The 18,402-nt window shown below is 41.6% G+C and overlaps 1 protein-coding gene across 7 annotated transcripts in view; it reads right to left on the reverse strand.

The window, feature by feature from the left end:
• CELF2 (CUGBP Elav-like family member 2) overlaps positions 1-18,402 on the reverse strand; it is a 382,663-nt gene that overhangs the window by 233,693 nt on the left and 130,568 nt on the right. For 2 of the 7 annotated variants that reach the window (XM_074903511.1, XM_074903512.1), the window contains exon 1: positions 15,588-15,946. The exons of 4 other annotated variants lie outside the window; for them this stretch is intronic. In XM_074903511.1, the coding sequence (XP_074759612.1) occupies positions 15,588-15,661 (74 nt within the window). In that variant the 5' untranslated portion in view covers positions 15,662-15,946. Of the gene's footprint in view, positions 1-15,587; positions 15,947-18,402 lie in introns of those variants that run through there. One more of the 7 variants, XM_074903513.1, reaches the window with a different exon arrangement.

An 18,402-nucleotide genomic window follows, 5' to 3' on the forward strand; every position in this document is an offset into this window, starting at 1 on the left:
AGGAACACAGACCTTTGCATCTTGACAGAAATTCATTTTATAAAAATAAAATCAAAGGTGGGTTACTTTCACTAGTTGGCATACCACCACACTTTCATCTGTCTGGGTCTTGATACTATTACTTAAGAAGAAACTCCCATCACGATGTTAAGACCAAAGTGGGTTTAACTTCGTCAAAGAAAGTTGCTTCAATTTCTCTACTGGAAACACAGCCTCTGCCAATGTTCAAGCTCTGAGAATTCAGGAGCATTAAAGAGGCTAATGTACTTGAGCTTTGTTCTAATTACTTTTCTTAATAAGTTTTGCTGGACCACTAAGAATAGATGGTGTCCTGGGAACTCCAGCACTCAATCACCTCGGCGTTCCTGTGCATAACTTGCAGCAATCAGGCAGCAGAACTTGGAGGCAGAATTACCAACTTGGGCAGCAGCTGCATAAAGCACACGGATCTAATTGCCCTTATTGTTACCTGACTGCAATATGAAGTTGCCCAGAGCCCTTCCACACAAAGCTAGATGGTCATAAACAGATATGTAATAAGATTCATATTATTTCCTCCAAATTATTTTCAAAACTAACTGTGAACCTATGAAGAGCTTTGAATAGCACCCAAATTATCACTTTCTATAGAATAAGAAAAAACAACCAGACTGAACGGAAAGCAGTGGACACACACTAATTTTAGTCCAGACTATTTGTGCTTCTATCAATAAACTCACTGACCTACACACATGCTCTTGTTAATTGCTCGTGGATGTACAGGCCTTCAGGACCATCTCTTATTTATTAGCATTCATGGGATCATTCAACACCTCTACCCACATTCCTCAATGCAGTAAATCACAGAACCAATAACTGGATGTGCCTTTCTCATCAAATGCATTTATCTCCCTGGGATCACCCTTAAAGAGTCAAATTCCACTTTCAGAGAGGATTCAAATTCCCCACTTATTGGGGGGGGGGGGGAGGGACACCCTCAAAATTAAAGCCCATGAGACAAAAAAAAAAATGCATGGGTGTTATGAACAGGTGATTGATCTACTACGATTCTGTGAATTTCTACTCTATAAAGCATACTACAAAAGTTCAGGATTAGTTGTCTCCACCTAGCTTTTGTCTGTTTCCAGTGCTTGTTTTACATAATTAGGAAGTCAAAGATACCTATCACTATTTTACTTCTGATTCCTCAGCTACTGGAATGGAAGATGGTAACGTTTTGATGTAGGGAAGAGGTGATTTAGGCAGATGTTCAGAGTTTCAAGCTGCAACACTACAACTCCTTGGTGTCCGGGAGAATATTATGAAAACAGCATTTTCAGTACCATTGTTTTCCTCACGAAAAACATGGCTTTCCATAGCATGGTGTGGTAGGAAGTTTCAACACCCATGTTATGACCTAACAAATCTTTGATGTTACCATCAATCATGAATAAAATCTCAAATCCATGAAAATAATATTATGAATAAGCAGAGTAATTACTCCAACTTTATTTGTACTGATTTCAATTACACATTTTAGTTCAACTAGTTTCAACAGCAAACTATTGGAAATAACAGCACTAGCTTGGTCATCAAAAGGCCGTAATTTTCAGTGAAAAAATACTCTAACACAGGGTAACGGTGCTGGTTTCCTGTATCTGAAAGCTATGGTACTGGGCCTTATAGTTTGATTTTTATAAGCCTTCTAATGAGGGTGGAGAGGATATACATTCCATTCTTCAGCTGCATTTTTGTTCCACAAAGACTGCAATTTTCAGTCTCTTGAAAATGTAATTATAGATAATGTTTGCATCAGTGGCAAGAACACAATGAGCACATGGGGCATGAAAACTCCACTCAAATCACATCCTCTTAGGTTACGAAGCTTGTCTTCTGCCAAGAGTGGAGGCATTTCAACAAGCTAATGTTCAGTATGAAAAGGATTGTGGTTTATACTAACCCATACATACATTCTCCTTTTACTTTTCCCATTATTCACCTCTTTGCCTAGGGAATCTACATAAACCATGACATAGATTAATTGGAGTTACTTTGAAAATCTGATGCCTATAAAAAATTTAAAATACAATAACTAAAAATACAGAGGTAAATCGATACATCTTGTGCAAATGACCATGCATTTTGCAGCTGCAAAAGTAAATCAAGATCAAACCAAAAAGATAGCAGGTGAAAAGGTATCGATGTTGCAAGAGGGAAAGTCACTTAGAAACAAACTAAACAGGTTCAGGTTAGGAGGGAGACTGAAGACTGCTTCAAAGCTCACATGATCAGGAATTTCATGAAGAGAAATCAAGCATTTGATTTGGTCAGAAGATCCACCCAGAGTAAATTATTTTAGGGTAAAATGAAATGTATGTATCTGATATTAAAAGAAATTCGTATCAGAGGAGTTCTGCTTCATGTAAGTTAATCATATCCTAAGTAAAAGTGATTTGTGATTCTATATTCAGTGTAACTACTCATCCGCCTCGGTAGTAAACCAGATTCAGCCTGAGGCATAAGTCATCTTGATGCTGCTTTGGTGCTACTTCCAACCTATCCATCCCTTAGAGTGCATTGAGCTCCTTGACTAAGAAAATTAACCTGCTTTCTAAAGAAAACGGTTTTACACACAGAAAGAAGAGGATGCCTATTTGCACATCAGAACGAAGAACCTACACAGTATTCCAAAATCTCACAGGTGATTAGGTGTGAGAGGCAGGCAGATCCAGAGCTTGTAGTCACAAAGTATTCCCCAACCAGCACCAAGGGACAAGAACAGAGGGCAGTCAGCAAGAAGAGAACCTCCTCTCACTAAAGCCCACAATTCAACTGCAAGTCTTTTGATATTAAACTTACTGCCATAACAGATCAAGATGAATTTTTTTAAAAGAAAAAAAAAATAGGATCAATGAACACCTTAAAACCCTGAAGACAAATGAGGATTACCCCAAAATATATTGTTATCAACCATAATTTTCTCTCCATTTTGTAGAGCGTTGTGAATCTTAGCACCAGGAGCCAGCACTTGTGTTAATTGGGAGTCTTAGCATGCATCTACCAAAATACTTGTCTTCCAGCAACCCTGGGGAGAAGCACACAGTTGTATTTCATAAGCAAAGACGAGAATCAGACTTAAGCTCTTGTCACACTGAATATGTCCAATCAACGTAAATTCTTTATCTTTATTTGTTCGCAGTGTGTTTGGATCACAGATACAGAGTGCTTTGAAATCAAAGGGAGTCTGCCCATGGACTCAACAAGCCTTGGATTCAGTTCTTAATTTATGAATAAAAAACAGTCTTTCTGGAATCTGAATCTCTGAGCTGATTCTAAACCACTCATGTTAGCTGAGTTTTACCACCAGTTTCATTGTATATAAAGTCAAGCGCTTAAAGAAAGGGCCATCATCTACTGAAGCCTGCATATGTCTTCCTGCTGCATCATCTAACTTGCAGCTGTGTATCGTGACTGTATAGGGGAATACTGTTCCCCTTAATGATAAAAGTTTCACCTGAACACCTCAGCATTCAATCAACTCTCACACACACAGTCTGTCAAATCTATAACTTGGGAGAATTGTTTAAAATTTGGTTGAATTTAAGTCCTACTGAGTTCAACCAGGTCTTCTTTCAATGCTCAGTATTCCTGGCTGAAACTCCCAGCTTATCACGTGGAATTAACAGATGCCCTTGAGAAAGGCATATTACGTAGATCCACAGTGATGTGCACTGGGTAAGTAGGGCAACTTGTGGTTGTGGAAGAAAAAAAACCAACCATGATAGTATCGTATTTGGTTCACAACTGTTGTACGAGACTGTTTAAAAAACAGAGCTGAGAGAACCTAATAAAACATCCACTACAGAAATGCAAGAAAACCTACTATATTTTGTCAAGCAACATTTTTATTAGACAACAGATCCCCAGAAGACCTAGAAAATCACAGGCAGGGCTGATAATTCCAATACGCTAGGTTAGTGAGCACAGACCAAAAATGATGGTCATACTTCCAGGGGCTTTTCAGACATGAGCCACTAGCTGGGTAGTAAAAATACAAAATCATTAAGCAGTTCAGATCTAAATTCTAGGTGGTTTTCCAAGTTCAATGAGGTTTCTATTACCTATTTTATCAGAGGAGGAAAATAAAGAACATGTTTTGTAGATATTTACAGGAACTTCTTCCAACGGAGAACCTTGGTGGGAATCACAGAGGTGTTTGCTTGAATACTGAATAGATGGTGATAAGGGAGAGCAGAGCAGGGTAGTTCTTACCTTGAGAGGTAGGAAAGGGGGGGGAAGGCTTCTTGCAGGCTTGCAACATGGAGCAGAGCATGCTGAAGGCTCCCAGCATTTTAAACAGATATAAGCAGGGCAAATTGCATATGTCAAGGACAGAGAAAAATATGACATGAAGCGGTAAGAGACTGGAAAAAGAATTTTAGCTATGTTGATGGATTTTTAAAGTGCTAGGTGCTAAGCTTCTTCACTGATAAACAAAGAAAAAAAAAGTTTTTCAGCTAGATCTATGAGGGTTTTCATTATTTACAGCATATTATAGGATTGGATAAAAGGGCTTTGTTTGCTGGTTCTTGGCAATGTGATTATTTGCTGTTAAATATTTACAGATTTTTTTGCCCAAAGAGTTTTGGGGAAGGAGAGGGAAGTTGATTTATTTCCTTCTAAGTTTCCATGAAGCCTTCCAGGTTCACATTCAGAAACGACCAGCAGCAATTTCACATTTTGTGGGATTTGAGGCATTGCTGGTCTTAAAAATAAAATCTTTGTTCCTGTTAACACAAGTGATGCTCCACTTTTTAAATATAACATTAATTTTAAATGATTATTTTCTCTTCTAAGTAATCCTAAATTTGCATATTTTATGAAAGTCTGCCTAAATACACACCTTTTTTTCCCCCATTTTCTTCTGCACATCTCCCTTTCATATTTACCTTACCCTGGGGCCTGACATCTCTCAACTAAAAATTCACTCTATATCTGTGGCTGCAAACTAGACAGGAGAATCAGAGACCCGACTGGCTGAACTCAACAGCAGCCATCTCCATTTCCTTTCCCACTTGCGCAGAAGAGCCTAGAGAAGCTCAGAGACCTTCAAATCCTCTGAAGGCCAGCAAAGTAAAGAAGTCTAAGTATCCCCTGATGTGGAGGTGAGGACGAAGGAAGCAGAGGCACAGAGACAGTCAAAAAGTCTCTAGCTCCTGCAGAGCTCCTGGGTAGCAATACGGGCATCTTAGCAAGCTGAAAATTGTTCCTTTCTGAATCCTGGCATGCATCTCTTGCTATGAGTAGCCTGCTGTTCCTCAACAAAGATGCACAGGCAACAGCGACGCTGTGCTGAAGGACCTTTTCCCAAATCCGATAAACTGTACACACAGAAGGAAGAAGAAATGACCTAAATGAGCCTGGAATGATACTTTGAAAACACAGGGATCAGCCAGTGCTGTTGAAGACTGCTTGGGCCAAACTAAGCCTTGTAAGCAGTATTTCTGGCTGGATAAGAGAACTCATTCCACAATGAATTACTACATGTTTGTTCCAAAGGAAAGGTTTGCATACGACATTGAAGAGTTGCTTCTGTCTTACTTCACAATGACAGCTAGGAACCCTACCTCAACATCTATAGGGCTGTGCTGTAACAGCCATTGCAGAAAAAAAGCTCAAAAATACACAGAATTCCCCCCTAAAACTTTATGCTCTATCACACATAATAAAAGCATACAAAGCTTCATTCCATTCCAGTGAAATACCTCAGGAACAGCACAGACACGAGCATGGTGAGAAGGTATTAAAACTCGGAGGTTTTCCTATTCTACACAGCCTTGTCTTGAAGATAAATAAATGTGATTTAGCAAGTGAGATACTAGGCTACACTTAAGCAATAATGAAATCAAACACAGTTGTTTTAAAAATCTGTAATACAGTGTTGGACTTTCTTTGACTATATCTGAGCACTGTTATGAAGCTGCTGCATTTACTCTTTTCTCCACAGACAGCAAACCAACTTAAAAGGAAAAGTTGTGTTCTGTCTTCTGCAGCCAAACGATAGAGATGTATGTCAGTGAAAGCTGAAAGCCCTCAGGCATCGAGATGAATCCTCCTCTCTGGCAAAGGGGAAAAGGTTCATCAAGAACAAAAGAAAACCCCTGCCCCAACATAGATGTGTGAACATCCCACAAAAGAATACCTTGCCCAATTAAAATAGACTCCTCTTCTACTCCATTATCAAGATAGCAACTCATTCTGCTAGCAAGGTAGAATAGTATTTGAAAAGTTAGCTGCCTCATGTCTCCATGTCGAAGTTCACTCTGAAATGAGCGATGGGAAAAAGACTGCAAAAACCATTCATACAATTGCAATTCATGGTTCAGAGCTGGACAGCTTGGCATGGGACGCAAAGCCCAGCATTATGTATTCCTCATTCAAGCCAAGCTCCTGTAAACCCATTGGAAGTTTGGCTTGAACAAGGACTGCAGGCTATAGTTGGTAATAAAATATCAAATAATAGTGCTTTACGTGTCCAGAGATGTTCTCTTTTTCTAAGAATTGCTTCACTTGTCATCTATTTTTCCACGTCCTGCAAAATTAAATGCTAATTTTATTTCTTCCTCTTCCCCCTCATCCCCTCCCACACAATACTGATCTCCAGAAGGAGCTGGCAACTCTGAACCTGCCAGAGGAAGACAGTTCTCACCTTCCAGTCCTAAAATTTCAGTGCTTCAAAGAAGAAGTTGCATTACATGGGTCAGTTTAGGACAAGGGGAATGAGTTTTGAAATTTTCCCTGAATAGATCATCTCAACTTGTGGCTATACCTTAATTAGGCATTTATGGTTTTGTGGTAAAATCTCTGAAGAAGCTCCCAATCAGGATATTTTCAAGAATCAATTTTAAAGACTAAATTCATACCTAAAGTAATAGTCACTGCAATTTCTTGAACATTTTTCTCTCTCTTTTTTGGACAGCAGGGGGTAAAAAGTAGTTTGGATAGGGGAGTTAAAGTATGAAAAAAAAAGGTTTCTAAGCAATAAGATCTTGGAAAAAGAAATTAAACCAAATAAAAAAAACCCTGGAAGTTCATTTACGGACTAATGAAATTATCAACTTTACTACGTGTTAATACAGAAACATTGCAGATAAAATGATAGATTTTTTTTTTTTCCCCCCTGAAAGGCATGACAAGGGGATCAAGTTTACTAAAACACATGGTGAAATCAAGCAAAACTGCAGCCATTTAATTTGTGATTTCTATAGAGTTTTGTACGACAACCAGGTACAGAACAGGGTTTTCTTTAAGTGATAGCCACTTGGCATGGAGTGTGTCTGACGATGTTTCAAACTCCTAATGCTTGTTCTACAATCCATCTCTGGTAAAACATTAAAAAAAAAAAAAAAAAAAGCGCTTATTGATAAAGGGCATAGTCAGATGTCTCTCTCACTAGCAATGAATTGCGGGCGAAGGCTGACAGATCCAAGCAATTGAATGAGCCAGAAAAAAAAATAAAGAGAAGAAGGGAATAGATCACTTGATTTTGTAGATTTTCAAATACAGTTATCCACTGCCAGAAGTTAATAACTTTCAATTACCTGGGTCTTTTTCAGGCAAATGAAGTATACTTATCTCACACCAGGCCAGGCACCATCAGTACTACCAGACCAAGTGCCACTGAGGTCTGGAGTCAATGACACAGCAAGTGGTGGGTCAAGCAAGCTCTGGATTTTTTTTTTTATTTTTTTTTTTTTATCTCTGAGCAATTTAGTGGTGCAAAGCTGTCGAGAAGCAAGAAATGGCAAGAGCGTATGTATATTAAACAAGAAGACAGCATTATGCCTTTGGATTAAGAGGATGAAGGATCTTCATTATTTTTCAGGGTTATGAAACAAAAGATAGCTCTTGTCAGCTGTGACTTACAATCAGACTGAAATTGCTTTAAAGGATATAGGATGTAGGAACAGAGCACAAGAAAAAGCACAGTATAGTCTGGGACAGAAAGGTTCACTGTTAGTTCAAAAGGAACTGCCTGTCCTCCCATCGTGGAGATATCCAGCTACACACAGCGACTGAACTGTGTCTGTACCTGGACATCTATCTCTTATGCATACAGCAACTCTGCTGTTGTCAAGGGGCTAGTACATTTGAGGGGAAAGAAACTGAAAAAGTTGTAAATTAGTGTTGCAGTGAATTACCACCACTCTGGGAGGCAGTCAGTGTTAGGCTTTTCTGTCAGGACTATATTTTCTTTATGATGCGAATGTGCATGGAAAAAGGAAAAAAATAACAAAAAAAAAAAACCAAAACAAAACCCAAAAAACAAACAAACAAAAAACACACACAAAAAAAAAATCAGTAGATCACTAATGTAATTTTCATGAAAGATCAATGACTGCATCTCTGAAATAACCGTGGTTATAAACTTTAACACCCCGGACTAAGATCTACAGAACAAGAGAAATTAACAGGGATGTGAAAATCATAAACCAGAATACTCAGGTTGCTGCTGCTATTTTACTAGCCAACCTGAAGTGGCTCAACTTGCATAGGCTGACAGGGAAAAAAAGGACATGAATGCCCTGCGTCCTCCTTGGCAGAGAATGAGTGCATCCCTGGTGGCAGTGGGGTGAACTGGGCACAGCTGGACACAATTGCCTCTTTCCAGACTAACCTGGGCACAGCTGGACACATTTATCTCTTCCAGACTAACCTGGGCACAGCTGGATACAATCACATCCCTTCCAGCCTCCCCGAAGGCAGCAGGGCTGGTACGTTTACGTTTACAGGCACAGTGTAAGCCTCTCCCTGCTCCTAAACCATGAGCTCGTTCCTTCAGGTGGGATAATATGCTGCCCCTGATAGTAAGTAATGATTAAGGTCACAAAATACCACTCAGGAGGCCAACATGGAGTCCTTCCCCCTGCTCCTGCACCAATGTTTCTTCTGGAGCATTGCTTTTGAACTTGGCTTTCTGGCATCCTGGCTTGTGTCAGCAATAGCGTGGCCAGCAGGGACAGGGAAGGGATCGTCCCCCTGTACTCGGCACTGGTGAGGCTGCACTTTGAATACCTTGTTCAGTTTTGGGCCCCTCACTACAAGAAAGACATTGAGGTGCTGGTGAGTGTCCAGAGAAAAGCAACAAAGCTGGTGAAGGTTCTAGAGCACAAGTGTTACGGGGAGTGGCTGAGGGAACTGGGGTTGGTTAGCCTGGAGACAAGGAGGCTCAGGGGAGACCTCATCACCCTCTACAGCTGCCTAAAAGGAGGTGGGTGTCAGTCTCTTCTCCCAAGTAACAAGTGATAAGACAAGAGGAAATGGCCTCAAGTTGCACCAGGGGAGGTTTAGATTGGATATTAGGAAAAATGTCCTCACTGAAAGGGTTGTCAAGCACTGGAACAGGCTGCCCAGGGAAGGGGTTGAGTCACCACCCCTGGAGGTATTTAAAAGATGTGTAGATGTGGCAGGCAGGGACATGGTTTAGTGGTGGACTTGGCAGTGTTAGGTTAATGGTTGGACTCGATCTTAAAAGCCTTTTCCAACCCAAACGATTTTATTATTCTATTGCCACCCTTTGACATGCAAGGGCAGCCAGGCAGGGGAGAAGCTGTCCCAGGCCATAGACCAGACTCAAGATACTCAGCCTTCTTCAGTTGAGCTGTAAGAGTCAAGAAAAACATAGCTGCTCTCTTCAACATAAACAGGTTTTTATATCTGTGCAAATCCAAAGGACAAAAAAAATTTTAAAAATCACCAAACAGGCGCTACTGGTACAGTAGGCAACTCCTTTGTGAATTGGCTCATTTAGGCATTCATTTAAATACAGTAATTAAGATTTAACACAAAACAGAAGCTGCTTTCAGATGTCATTTTGAAGGCCAGATGATCTCCTCTTTATTAATATTATAATTTTAAACTATTGTCAGCTGATTTTTCAAGGATCAAGCTGTGAGCAAAGAGAATACACAGCTGAAGTGTGTCCTATTTACGTAACACAGCCTCAATGAAAATGAGAGATTGATTATAAATCTGTGATACAGAGGATGGATAAACTGCACAACTAAATCTCAAGGTGCTTTATCTGGACGATGGGAGAGAATTTATAGTTTCCGCATCTGCAATTCACCTTTTCTGTTTAACACCATATGGAAGAATGCAACAGCATTTAAGGCAACATATTTCTGAAAACCTTTATGAGAAAGCCAGCAGCTTACTGCAAATGAAAAATGAAATCCTGGAGGGAACACAAGCGCTTCTCCTCCTTTCCATAGGCATGCAGAACGCAGGAACGCGGGGGAAAGCAATTAAAGTATGATGATTCTAAAGGGGAATAATTATTTCACAATTACTTGAGAACATTACATTTATTGCTCTAATTAGGTTTTATTTTCCAAATAGGCATTCTTGTTCCTTCATTTTTCTTGCACCTATGATGGTTTTTCCTGTTTTCCCACTTCTTTGCTAACGAAAGCTCAGCCTCTACCTGTATTCTGTATTTTTGTGACTTTAGCCCCTGGTTAACCTTGCCATGCCACCAGTTTGTTTTAATCAAAGGAAACCATGTCAGGAGATGCAATATACTTTGCAATTATATGAACACTCAAGAAATAATCCGCTATAGGAAACACAGTTTGTAGAAACGAAAGGGGGAAAAAAAAAAAAAATCATCCCTCCACTTCAGAAAGGAAGAGGTTTTTATATGCTTAAACTATAAACCAATGTTTTTTCTCTAGAGTGTTGTCTTGCTAAAGTGCATTCCTTGCATTCCAGGAGCTTTCAAAAACTAAAAAGATTTTATACACCTTTCCTCTATATTGGGTCAAATATTTTATATTAATCTATGAATTAATTATGAAATTTGAATAGTCCAAATGCTCATAAGATATCAAACATCCTAAAATGCCAATGAAATATTTAGAGTTATTAAAGTTTTTAAAGCAATCATAACTGATGATTAATTTGGATGATGAATACATGTGGGGGAGGCTTAAAAACTTGTGAGATCATATCATAGGAAGTGGAAGATATATTTAAATATTAATGTGCTGAGAGTTACCATAGGTTAAATACTGAATGGGGTTCTAGGCAGCTACTAGAAAAGATGATGGGGAGAAGGACACCATGAAATCGTAATTACTTAATCAACATCCAAAGATTTATTTTCCTTTTGTAAGCTCTTCATCAACAAGTCAAGAATTTTCTTCCTTTTGCTTTGTTTTCCCTCCGTAGTGGCCCAAGGAATCTGTCATGCAAGGAACTTAAGTAACAAGTCGTAATACTTAAAATAAAGCTATTACTGAACCAATGTTAGAATAAAATGCTGGTAAAAAGATGAGGCTACGTTCTTAAAAAACAGCTGATACCCAGCTATCCATTTTCAGTTAGAAATTCATGGTTTGATATTCTACATATAAAAAACCCCAGAGAGCTGAAAAATTATTTTTGACAGTATGTTGAGTTTTCCCTGCGGTGTTTTGTTCTGGTTTTTGTGTTGGGTTTTTTGTGGTTTTTTGGGTTTTTTAAAATAATTTTATTATCTCCAGTTTATGTTGGAAAAAGTCTTATTTTGCAGGTTTCGTGTAGAAAGGAAATTTGGGATTTTTAAAGTGCAAGAATGACCTGTGAATGATGACATCCCTAACAGTAAATACTAACAAACAAAAAGCACTGAAAATTTATCTTCACTGCCTTTTTAATCAGCATATTGCACATATGTCTGATTTCAACTCATCTTGGATTAAAAGAGGCAGGAATTCAAAGACTAAATACTTTTATGCATAATTGCCATGGAACCCAAGCAGTTGCACGTGGACTGCTTTAAGCATCATGTATTTAATTGACATTTTACCCAGCTTTCAAAAATTACAGTCAAATTTGAGTTTGTCTCAGTAGTAACAAACACTATTACTCATTTACATTAAAGGTAATCCCAGGCAGTGGAATGTGTATCATGGAATGGAAAATCTTTGGTGGTATTGCAGAAATCAACTCGGAGGGTTAGAACGATGAGTGTTTAATCCTCAGAGCAACCACTTTACAACCATCCAGTTGGCATGTACATGTAAATGGGTGAAATAACTAAGCAAATTACACTGAACTCACATTTTATAACTGCACTTAGTAACCATTAACCCTCTCCTACCCTGTCCAAATATATACACACACACACACAGACATTTCCACCTATATGTTATCTTCAAAGTTACTTCTTCCACACAGTTAACACACACAGGTTACGCATAACATCAGTCAAACAATTTCTGATTCTTTCACTAGAGCACTACCCAAGCGGTCTCTTTGCGAGCATTTACGATGGCTAGAGCATCCAACATGCCATCTGCCCTCAAGAACAAAAGTTCATGCACCTTTATGCTTCGTACCCTAGAGTACCTATTTTCCAATGCCATTTCATTAATTCATTTTTATTAGTAAAATTGCCATTCAGTTACTAAGCAGACACACTGATGCCATGCATACAATTTAATTATACTAGTCATGCTCGAAGTATCTGATGTTCTATTTTACTTATATTTAGCTAGATAATAACAGCAGCAGAATTTGGAAGGAAGCCAACATTTAAGAGCAATTAACAGTCTCACAGAGGTAAGAGTGTTTTAACTTTGACTGTTATCCAGCTGGCAGTTAACTTTCACAATAGGTATGCGCTGGAAGTTATTCCTTGAAAATTCTCCTTTTTAGTTGCTTGTTGAGAGAATAGATGATTCTGAAAATAATTCTCTTCACAAAGAATTTTTACATGTGGAAAGAACAGGAAGCGTGATGCTGTATCATACCAATTTCCTAAAACATCTGATACGCCACCAGCATTAAAAAAAAGAAATAAAAAATCTAGTTCTGAAAATTTTCACTGTGAAAGAAAAGAGTTTTAAATATATCTTGCTAATTGCCTCACTCTAAAGTAGGAAATTCCTTTCTGCTAAAGACTGAACTAAGCTATACTCAATGGCTAGACCAGATGGTGAGGTTAAAAGTTTTGTGCAGCATCGTAACTTGGAGCATGCTCTGCGCTGCACTGTGCCACCCCGCTGAACGCTGCTGGCGTTTCGCTGCACGTCTGGGGTGGGCCAGCTAAAGGGTAAGGTGCATACGTGCCTGTGACCCCTTATGCGTAATCAAACTGCATTCTTGTCAGCACTGATTAGTCCGGAGAGTTTGGGGACTTGCAAATAAATGTATGTCACCACTTGGCTAGAAGGACAAAATCAAGATGGTTTTAAAGAGAATTACAGAGTTTTAGAAAGGCAGGGTAGCAAAGCTTCCACAGACAGCATTTTGTTTCAAGATTTTTTTTTTTTTTTTTTTAGGAATAGAAGCTCCCTTACTTAACAGCAATTTTGTCTCGATATTAATTTGCATGCACAACACATGATCCCTTGAAATCATACATCTTCACAGTTTCTTAGATCAGCAAAGCAAAGCTTGGGAAGCACATCACAGCACGACCACTGACAATGCAGGAGGTAAAGTTTTTTTTCTTCAAGAGATTACAAAGTCCCCCCCCTAAATATATGAGAAACCGGCACCAAATCCTACAAGGATGTGTGTATTTAACAATTCCATTATTAAACTTCTGTATTTAGAGATCCACTTAGAAGCTGACATATCTCTAGAGTAAATTTTGTTTCTTTGGACACACATCAAGATCTGCATCTGATGAACACTGTGTTTCAAGCTGTGTTAAAATATATTATGGATGCTTCCCAGAGAAGAGGAGTATAAAGATAGCAATGCAAAGGCAAGAGTTTGACACGGTACTCCCCCCTCGAGGGGCAAGTTGGAGATAAAGTTATATAAGCTAAGTGACAACAGGGCATCATCAGCCGCAGTTAATAGTGCCTTTGAGCTTGGAGATGTTTGTTAGCAGTATCTTTTCTGAGTGCCTGGAAGGACAGCAGGTAGAAAGTCTAATCAAAGCTGAGACGATGAAAACAAGGGAAAGCTCGGCTGTGGCAAGTCCCTACAGAGGGCTGCAAAGCAAGTGATGCAAATATTCAGCTGTAACTTTGTACCCTAATAGTCAAACCTATGAAATTTTTATGCAAAAGGAGAGAAATACAGCACCTTTTCCAAAACTGACTGGTGCCAATAAAAACGGGGATCTTCCAACGGGAAGAACAAAACACAGCAGAGAACTCTTTTGAATTTCAGATCATGAAACAGAGACAACGGGCAGCATTTATGCAAACACTTTGCTGTCCTTCAAGGACTGTAAAAATAGTGTAAGTCATCCACACCAAGTAGCTTCTCCCCCTGCCTCTTTCCCCTCTCCCACACATGTATAAAAATCTCATCTGCCCGAACAACTGGCCGCTACTGGCTATCTCGACGCAGAACGCTGCTGGTGCAAGGGAAAGCACTCCACCTTAGGAGAAAGTTTGGTTGCCAGTAAAGAAGGTAATAAAAGTCTGAATAGTCTTAGATGGGGGCACAGTATGCAACCTGATTTGTGCAAATCGCAGGTGACAGTCTCTGCTGCACACACGGGTTTATTTACACTTGTAACTTAAGCGCTGCCTCAACCAGAATAGCTCCAGTGCAGAGTCAATGCCAAAGCCTCTCGCTTCATTCTAATGTAACTCAAACCACATTTGTCATCCTGATGAAAGAAGGAAAAGCAACAAAATAAAAGACATTTTGGATACTGTAAAAGTGCAGCACAGCCCTCAGCCTTCGCATCTTTCAGCAAGTAACTATTTCCTCCTTTCTAGCTTTTATTTCTTCATATGAGACTTAGGTTACCTGAAAATCCCTGTCAATTGACAATGCCCAGGAGAATGGTAATAGAAACTTTCAGGTCGACATTAATGGAGTAGAGATGGAATAGGGGAATACTTTTTTTCAGAAATTCCAGCATTCAGCACCTTCCGATAAATCTCATCCCCAGTTCAACTGCATGTAGAACAACCACCCTCACCCTAATTAACACTCTCCGTACCAGGCAGCTGTCGGGGACAGGACAAAAAAAAAAAAAAAAAGAAAAGAAAAAAATCCTTGTTTTCTGCCTGGTCCTACTCCCAGTGGATGCTTAGTATTTCATTTGAATCTGAAAACTGATGAAGCTTTTGCACGAGGATTTTTATTGTGCCGGGGAAGGGCTGAGGTAGCACGGGTGGGTCCGGGCTGGGTGCCGGGGACAAGTGTCTGCTGTGGCGGAATTCCCGCGGGGCGCGGAGGAGAGCGCACTCAGTTATGCGCGACCGCGGTGCGTTTCTCCACGTTGCATCAGCAGCATATCAAAACCCCACACTTACCCCGCCGCCCCTCGCCCGCCTTTACCGACCTGCCGGAATACTAAACACCCAGCTGCTGCCTTGAGGGGGGGGGCACAAAACACAGAGACCACCAAGTGACTTGGGAAGGGGGTGGGAAAAATTAAAAAAAAAAGGAGGGAGGAGGGGGGAGGACACCACCACCCCCCCCCATCACCCCCCCTTCTCCTGCCGCGGAGGGGCGGACGGGGCGGGGGGACCCGGCTGAAGCCCCGCGCCCGGCGGCGGGGGGGACCCGGAGTCGGGGGGTGAGGAGGGGTTGGGGGGGGGTGGGGGGGGGGTGTTATAGGCGGCAGCAGCCCCGCCGCCACTTACATTCTGTCAGAGACCAGCAAGCGGCCGTCGACCATCATCTCCGGAAGGAAATCCAGCTTGAACGAAGAAGTCATGCTGGGCTCCGGGGGCGCCGCGGCGGTCTGGAGGGAGGATGCGGCGGGGCTCGGCGGATCCCACAACTGCGCCGGGCGGCGGAGAGGCAGGCACAGGTGCGGAGGCCTCCCCGCGGCAGCCGCCAGCCCCGGCAGTTGTCACATTTCTCTCCCCCTCTTGGTTTTTTCCGCCAATCCCCTCCGAAATCGACTGCTGAGGCAACTGTCGGTGGAGCGCCAGGTGCTGAGCGGGGAGGCGGAGCCATCTCCCCGCTGCGGCTCCCCGTTAACCCCTGCGCCCCCGGCGGGGCCCGCCGCCCCGGGGAGAGGCCTAGCACCGCCGCCGGGGGTGGGGGGCGCTCCCCGCGGCGGGGTGTGTGTGTGTGTGTGTGTGTGCGCAGGGGGGGTGTGGGGGGGCCGCCTCGCCCGCGGGCAGCGCCCGGCCAAACTTTGCGGGCGGCGGCGCGGGAGGGAGGTGAGAGGCAGCGAGCCCCAGCGCCCGCCGGCTCTGCCTCAGCGGCGCTCCCCCCCACAACCCGCCCCGGCTGTGCACCCCCACTACGAGTCATAAGACGGGGGGGCCCGTGCCCCCGCGGAGTTAGCAGCCGGGCACCGTCGGAAAACCCTCTGCTTCGGTTCCTACGGGCACACGCGAAGTGGTTTGAACAGCCCCAGTTCTTCCCAGTACGGTAGGAAGGCGCAGTCGCCGCTGCCAAGCTGGGAGCACTGGGAACACTGAGGCAGGTTGCTCAGTGCGGGTTCTCCCTACTCAAATTCCTGCCACTCGGACCCTGGCACCCACTGAACACTCCCAAGTGATGTTACTGGCTCGCCAGACTGGCAGTAACTCTGTCCTCACTGATCAAAAATACGGATTTAAATAAGTAACGACGGAAAATCCTCCCCCGTGCCTGTAACCTGTCCAAAGCCCGCTCCCAGCCACACCGCGCTCGGACTTGGCCACAGCCAGGACACAGAAGCGGCACCACCAAGACAGACGCACACAAAATTCCACACATACAAATAGCTGGAGCCACCCCCTCCACGCTACCGCCCCCTGAAAATCTGTATAAATTTTCCTTTGCATCTCCAAAACCTGCTTGCTTCAATACAAAGCAGCTCCAGGCAAAAGAATATTAACATATTTACGAAGATTAACTGGATGATCTGAGCAGTCTAGACAGACAAAACGTTTCTCTGCATTGTGTGTGCTTCTCCTCCTGAATACCTCACCAGGTTTCATAATTTGATATGTTCTGGATAATCAACGCTTAAAAAAGTAACAAATGGAAACTAAAAACTACGGCACTTAAACTTTTCGGAGTATTCTAAAACAAAATTAAACTGACCAATAAATAAATGCGGTATCAGGTCAGGCCAAGTTCTATTTAAATTTTGACCAACGTCGGTTTGATAATAAAAATACAGACCAGGCAAATTTTCAGAGTCCGGTTTATTGCATCAAGAGACTTTGCTATTTTAAACAGTTAAAAGGAAGGAAAACCCCTCAGGCTGCTAAAATTTTTGCCTACTTTGCGAGTCTAAAGAAAGAAAAGGTTCACTTGGCCCTCAGCATAATCCCTCTAGGACAGCTGCAATCCTGAACAGATATCTATAGTGTTATTAATCTGCTCTGTTCTGTATGTTCACATACTGTCCTCATCACCATGGCACCTAAACATCTGTGTGGGAAGGCACAAAGCAAAGCTATGGCTCCTCTTTGCTAAATTAATGACGATTCCTCTACGCCACCAATCCATCGCGGCGTAGGATTATGCAGCGGATAAAAAAATAAGTGCAAAGTGGAAATAAAAGGAGAAACCAGCACAACTTTCTCCAGCTGGATGCAACCACCTGGGTTTTGATCTGAGGCCTCCATGGTGGTTAATCCAGCCCAGAGCAGAGTTGGATTAACTTTCAATTTCAAAATCTTGCCACTGCAGAAGGGGCAGGTTTTAGCTCAGAAGAAATACAGGCTGCTCAGTGAGGATGAAGATATTCTTTTAAGCAAGAAGTCTCCGCCCCCACTTCACCCTGTGCGGCTGGATCTGTACCTCTTCATCATCATTTTTTTTTGGTACATGCTAAATCTAAGGGACTTCAGTCTCACCAGACTGACTCTTTTAAGGACCACAGTCCCACTGCTGCTGGATGAAAAGTAAATCCACGCTATGCACAGGATGCAAAGGAGGAAGGAGGAGAGGATCACAAATAATTTTGCTTAAAATCTGCATATGGAATAGTGAGATCTTTATAAATTTGCTCCATTTCACAAGGTGTAAGTGCTTAAAAATGCTTCATTAAAACGTATGTTCTTTTGAAATATTTATTTTCCTTTTAATTACATGTGAATTAGCTGGAAGAAGCTGTAGGGAAGCCCTCTTACTGACTTAAGCCTTCTCAGCAGTTTGTTAAATTCTAGCCTCAAATCCCTTGAGGGAATAGTGGATTCAAAGCAGCTTTTAATCATACTATAAGGAGGGTGAAGTAGTATGTAAGTAGGTCATAGAGAAAGCATTACAAGTGCATAGGTTATTGCTTTAACAACTACAGTGTAACACACTTTTCAAAGCACATTTGCTTTTGCCATTTAAAAGTTAGAGACAGGAACAGGGTCAAATGCAAAAAGAAACCCTCTCTATAAAAGATACCGAGATATGACTCAAGGAGAGCTGATAGGGAGAAAATGCATTCAGATAATTTGGTTCTCAAACATAAATTATGTAGTGTCTGTGTATGAATTAACTCTCAAATGCAGAGGG

This window comes from Athene noctua, chromosome 3 (genome assembly GCF_965140245.1).
Source record: "Athene noctua chromosome 3, bAthNoc1.hap1.1, whole genome shotgun sequence".
Classification (NCBI taxonomy): Eukaryota; Metazoa; Chordata; class Aves; order Strigiformes; family Strigidae; genus Athene; species Athene noctua.